This window comes from Rhynchophorus ferrugineus, unplaced genomic scaffold, assembly GCF_030347505.1.
Source record: "Rhynchophorus ferrugineus isolate W39M unplaced genomic scaffold, kcgeb_rfMv2 rfM6, whole genome shotgun sequence".
Classification (NCBI taxonomy): domain Eukaryota; kingdom Metazoa; phylum Arthropoda; class Insecta; order Coleoptera; family Curculionidae; genus Rhynchophorus; species Rhynchophorus ferrugineus.
The window spans coordinates 37,993,711-37,999,560 of record NW_027472585.1 but is presented as its reverse complement, the minus strand read 5'-3'; the positions used below and the strand labels follow the sequence as shown (position 1 = coordinate 37,999,560).

General features: G+C 32.8%; 1 protein-coding gene across 1 annotated transcript; it reads right to left on the bottom strand.

Annotated features, from left to right (window-relative positions):
• Positions 1-5,029: 5,029 nt before the first annotated feature.
• On the bottom strand, positions 5,030-5,592 carry LOC143199019 (uncharacterized). Its single transcript, XM_076408733.1, has 2 exons — positions 5,390-5,592; positions 5,030-5,318 (listed from the first exon to the last, which is right to left on the bottom strand). The coding sequence occupies exons 1-2, from the start codon at positions 5,561-5,563 to the stop codon at positions 5,118-5,120; spliced, it is 375 nt and encodes a 124-aa protein (XP_076264848.1). The 5' UTR covers positions 5,564-5,592; the 3' UTR covers positions 5,030-5,117.
• Positions 5,593-5,850: the final 258 nt, after the last annotated feature.

Here is a 5,850-nt window from a genome sequence, read left to right as displayed (position 1 = left end):
GATGCATTTATGATACTTCTTCGGATATTATTCTCACAAATTGTAATTTATTTATGTAAATGGATTCCATAGTTTTATATGATTTACTTATTACTTATACAACAGCAGCATAACATATTATGTACAGGTAACTGAGATTTTGTTACAATTAACCAATGCATTTATAAAATATTTCAAGTCTACTTCTTTCCTTTTATTTTTAATGTGCATCTTTCAAGTTTTACATCCAGGTCCATGCCAAGGTACCCCAAGGTAAGCCATTGTTGCTTTATGACAGTGTTTTACATTGTTATTGTTGTACGTACAGTTTACATATAAGTAAATTCAATAAACACCGAATTGCTTTGATAAACTTTTATTCTCCAAATCGTGGAATCGTTATAGTTATTGATATTATTACGCGCGTAGTTAATGTTTGGGATGCTTCATTATTTCTGTAAAATTATTTCTTTAATAATATATCCAAATACTTAGAAGACATTTAAAGTAACAGTGAACTTACGTCATCACAGTGTTTAATGTAGTACCTATCGCAATTTATAAATTCTTTTTTGAATTAGACTATATTTTTCTTTTCATTTTATTCGAACAGGTAACACTATTCTTCAAAACATTAGATATAATATAACCTCATCAGATATACTGAAGAAGAAAACAACAAATATTACATATATTGAACAAATGTTAGATAGATTGAAAATTAATAGTTTAGTTATTGATTTGAATAACAATTCAAAAAGTGACAGTGATGGAATAAAATTAAAACATTGATGCGGCAACATTACGACGTTTCGATGTCACAAATTTTAATTGTTGATTGTATTACTGAACGAACTATATGTTGTCTTTATAAGGCTATTTAACCGAGACAAACTGTAGAATGTTTTTTTCATGTAGTATCAGAAAAACCGTTTTTTGCGTTGTAAGTTAGCTTTTATTCCAGAGTATTTGGCATCACTTAAAATAATCAAACAAAGTGCAAGTTTACATTCTACACTAATTAACTCCGAATAACAACAAATTGAGACGGATTTTATAGAGATAAGGCATGTTAGGCATATATCAGTTCACGTACCAATCAATATTGTTTTATTATACTGTTAATGCATCTTTAAGATATCTCGTTTATTTAATTCCTCGATTTTGCAATAAAAATAATTGCAATTTTAACAGATATATTTTTTAGGTTTTACTAATGATTTTTAAAATGCTACAGCGAGAGTGGGAGGTTTCTGGAGGAGTAGGTAGTTGCCTTAACCACTGTCGGCAGAAGTGGTAGAACTTCCGCGCAAAATTTCACAACAAATAATAATGAAACTATTTTTTCGTTGACTAGAATGAATGAATGATATCAGCAGATGCAGAATTTGGCGGATAGGTTTGCCTATACTAGCAAGAATTCAAGTTGGAGAGACCTGAAGTTTCGCCTGAATTATTAAAATTTACTGTGAAATTCAAATTGGAATATGCAATTCTCAATATTATAATAATACTCCGAATACTCTTGACAATTGAACAGAGGTAGCAAAGTTTTAAGGACTTCTGATTATAACCAATAGTATAGACATCGATAGAGCAATAAAATACTTTTTAAATTCTCTTTAAAAAAGTAGACGAATATAGTTTTAATAAAAGACAGCAGATAGGTATGTGTACCACTATTAAATGTTTGACAGGACTCAAATAGTCTCCAGGTAACAATTTTAATATATTTACATTTATATATTCTCATATATTTAGTCTTAAACAAGTGTCATTGTGCTTGATTGAAATCTTTCAAGTCTTCGAAAAGCAATCCCATCGATTCCATTTTTTTTTTCTAAAAATCAATCAGTTTTTATACACACTTATTGATACCGATAACGCGGAAGTATTTTCACTGATCTAATTACATAACATTTTAAAAATAAAATAATATAAATAATAATAAATCATTTGTTTGAACGAACTTCAACCGGTCAAATAAAATGCATTACACAATTTTTTAATTGTCCATCCACAATTCAATTAATCATCCGTGTGTTTACAAAATACGTCATTGATGTCACGAGTCATTTGATCATAATAATATCTACGTAAGCTCAAGAGAGCAATGCTTAATTTACGATTGTAAATTTTGGTTGGTTAAATTATGATACGGGGATATAACATATATCAGTATATCAAACCAGATATATTTTTATGCACGACAATCTGCATATATCAAAACGTTAGTGTGATTTTTTCATAACCCTACAGGTAGTAAAAAAAATAATATAAACATCCTGTAATATACACAACTTATTGCATATTGGCAACACTGCTTCCATGTATATAATGCGACGGTTTACATCCAATTTACATGCCAGGTGTTATTGGTTATATTTACATTATCCACGGTAATGACAGTTTACATAAAACATTGTAAAATATCATCAGCCAAGAGGCATAGGCTAAATCGAGGCTAAACTGTAACTAATGGATATCGATGTATATTAAAAGGTATTGTTACTAGACAACATAAACCGCGGCCAAGGCGGCAGCTGAATTCATCACTCACTTGAGTAATACTGTTTTGACATAAAAAAGTACGGCTGCCGCTCCATAAATCTAAAATTCTTCGGAGGGTTGCGATTACGAAACACTTTATAACGGCAGCCAACCCTAAGCTGCGAAAGAAGTAGTGAAACGATCGTTCCTGGACACTTGATGACTAGAAAAATGTTGTATTGTCCCATGAATCACCGTTTGCATTGTTTTCTACAAACGGCCGACTTTATTCATGGAACCCCAAGAGTCTACGGTCCGAACAGCTTGTTTCATACAGTCAATCATGGGGAACGTTCCGTTATAATTTGACCAGCGATACCGTAATATTCAGCTGGTTCTCTCATTCCCATCACTTGCAGATTTACTGTGAATGAATACATTGACATCCTAATGATGAATTTATTATTATGATTGCCAGACATTATTGCATTACAAATATTATTAATTTATTATTGCTGCCAAACACAGCAATATTTCAAGATGATAATGCACCCATACATACTGCCAAATCCTAGTTTAATATATGTAGCGACCTTGAGGCATGTCGAATTTTACATCGTGGAATAACTACAAAATACCCAAAAATATAATCCTAGATGTAGAACACGGGCGGGGTGCTCTATAGCATTCTCGCCAACTATGAAATGACAACGATTATCTGCCAACCCCGAGACGTTTATCTGGGATGATATTGAAGAGTATTTTCATTCATTCAGTAACCGACCAGTGTTCAGTTCAGACGTGTCACCATCGATTGCCCAAGACTCGTCACCAAGTAACACGGCTGCCAGCCTTTTTTTACCCCTTGTATTTTTACATTTTTATGTTACTTCGATAAATAACGGTCACATAATGTAAACACCACATATCATTTCGTTTTACCTCCATTCACCGAGCCATTTAACATACCCTAAAATATAATTGAATTTTTATGGGGCCTTTATAGCACAGAGTGGGGAGTAGATTTCCATATCGAACATCATCGAAGCAATTAGCGAATTTTATGGTACAAGAATTGGCCAAAATTCGGCAACACTATTTAGACATTCTACAGCTCAATTTCACGCAGAACTGCAGCTACTTTAAACGCAAACATCCATTATTATATAGTTTATTTTTGGTTTGCCAAGTCATCTATTTTTCGTCATGTACAAGAAAAAAGTTGCGTACGTTTCTGGCCCGATGGAAATGATAATTAACAAAATAGTTTGGAAGGATGGGTTGGAAAAATAAAAAGATCCCCTCAAATCGGTCGCTACAACTCTTTAGCTTAAGTACAAAAAATGTACTGGCTGTTGAGTAGATATTCAGCCTTGTCAGCATATAACAAGCCATTGCTTTACCAAAAAGTCTAGAAGCCAGTGTTTCTGGCATTTACTGTTGGCAATGTAACAGTAACAGCAATATAAATATTAAACGAAGATTCCTAAAGAACTACTGCGAAGTATTATTGATGCTCCAACAATAATCTGCATATGAACCTGAAGGTAGAAACTGTCGATTAAGTTATCAACCTAAACAATTGTAGCGACCTTGAGGCATGTCGAATTTTACAACGTGGAATAACGGTCTACAAAATACCCAGAAATAAAATCCCAGATGTTGAACACGGGCGGGATGCCAGCAGCGTCAACTAGAACCCGATAACGAATAGCTGGCGGCAACCCCGAAACTTTTTTCTGGGATGTTATTGAAGGGTATTTCGATTCATTCAGTACTCGACCATCATTTGGTTTAGACGTGCCACCATCGACTGCCCAAGCCTCGTCCCCAGGTAACACCGCTGCCATCCCTTCTATCTAATTGTATTTTTCACATTTTTTTTATATAGCCAATAAATAACGGTCACATAATGTAAACACCACTGTTTCATTTCGTTTTACCTCCATTCACCGAGCCACATCATTTACCCTAAACAATCATAGCTTAATCAGAAAATTAAATAACATAAAACCATTTAATTCTACTACTTCAGTGAAGTTATAAGCTAAACTCAGGGAACATTAAAAAGAGTAACATAGACGTTAAAGCCAAGGTGTATAGTTTAATCGTAGCAAATTAAGATAAAACAAATAGCTCAAACAACACTGGTAGATAATATCTAATAATAAGTTGATTTTTTCACTTTTTTATCACCAACTTCTGCTTTTAATAGTAATTTTAATAATTTTATAATTTTTTATCCCGCTCGATAACATCAATTATTATCACTTAGTCAGGCCAAACAATGTCTGATTGTGGCTTATATTTGAGCACACCATGTTTTTCATACGAACAATTATACGTTGCTTACTCTCGAGTGGGTAAACCGTCAAGTTTGTTTGTATTGGCTAAAGACGGGCTAACAAAAATATTGTTCACGCTGCAGCATTAAGAGATTAATATTATGTAATGATTTATATATATATATGGTTTTATTCTAAATTTTATTGGCCGTTAAAATGTGACGTCGTACCAAAGGAAACATCTGAACTAATTAGAAACGTATTAACAATAAAAATATGATTTAAGAAATAGTTTATTGACCATATATCACAAGTATAGTTATTCAGTCTTGTAATTAAGTATCTCCTTAAATTATTTTGATGCTATTTAATGAACACAGGGTCATGACAACCACACCTAGTATGATTGTTCGCTTGCATCAACGTTGTCTGGATAATATCGTTCTGTACGTAGTTAACTTTGAAATATACAGTTTCACTTTCTTCGGGTTGGCAACTCTTTTTGCCATCATTACAACAACCTGCACGTCCACATTGATGTAGAATAATATAAGCCGGGTGAAACTAAACATAAAATTTTACGTTAATATTAAGATCAAATCAATAAATTTAAAAAGAACTTCTTGTAAACTCACCAGATAATCTTGTTTGGAAATTTCGCGTACTGTAAACGCACGCGGTTGTGGCACCTGACAAGGAAAACCGTTAAATGTCGCCATTAGATAGTCATAAGTGACGGTACTCCCCAAAGGAGCTATTAAAAAAATAAACGAAAAAATAACACAGAAAACTTTGGATTCAGTGTACATTTTGATTGCTAAATAGAAATGATGAATATTGTTAAGACGACTATTCTTATATGGGTCTGTCGAAGGAATTAAGCGTAATTCTACTGATATCAAACACAGTGCGGTCTGGAATTTACCAATTTATGAGTGAAAGAATACGCGGTTTAATTATTTACGATATTTCTAATTAAATTCGGTTTTTTACAACCGAGATATTGGCTTCATGTGAAAAAGTTAAATGAATGAAATATAATATGGAGCGTATAAATAATTTTCAACCAAATATTGTCCAATGTTATCCAATATTG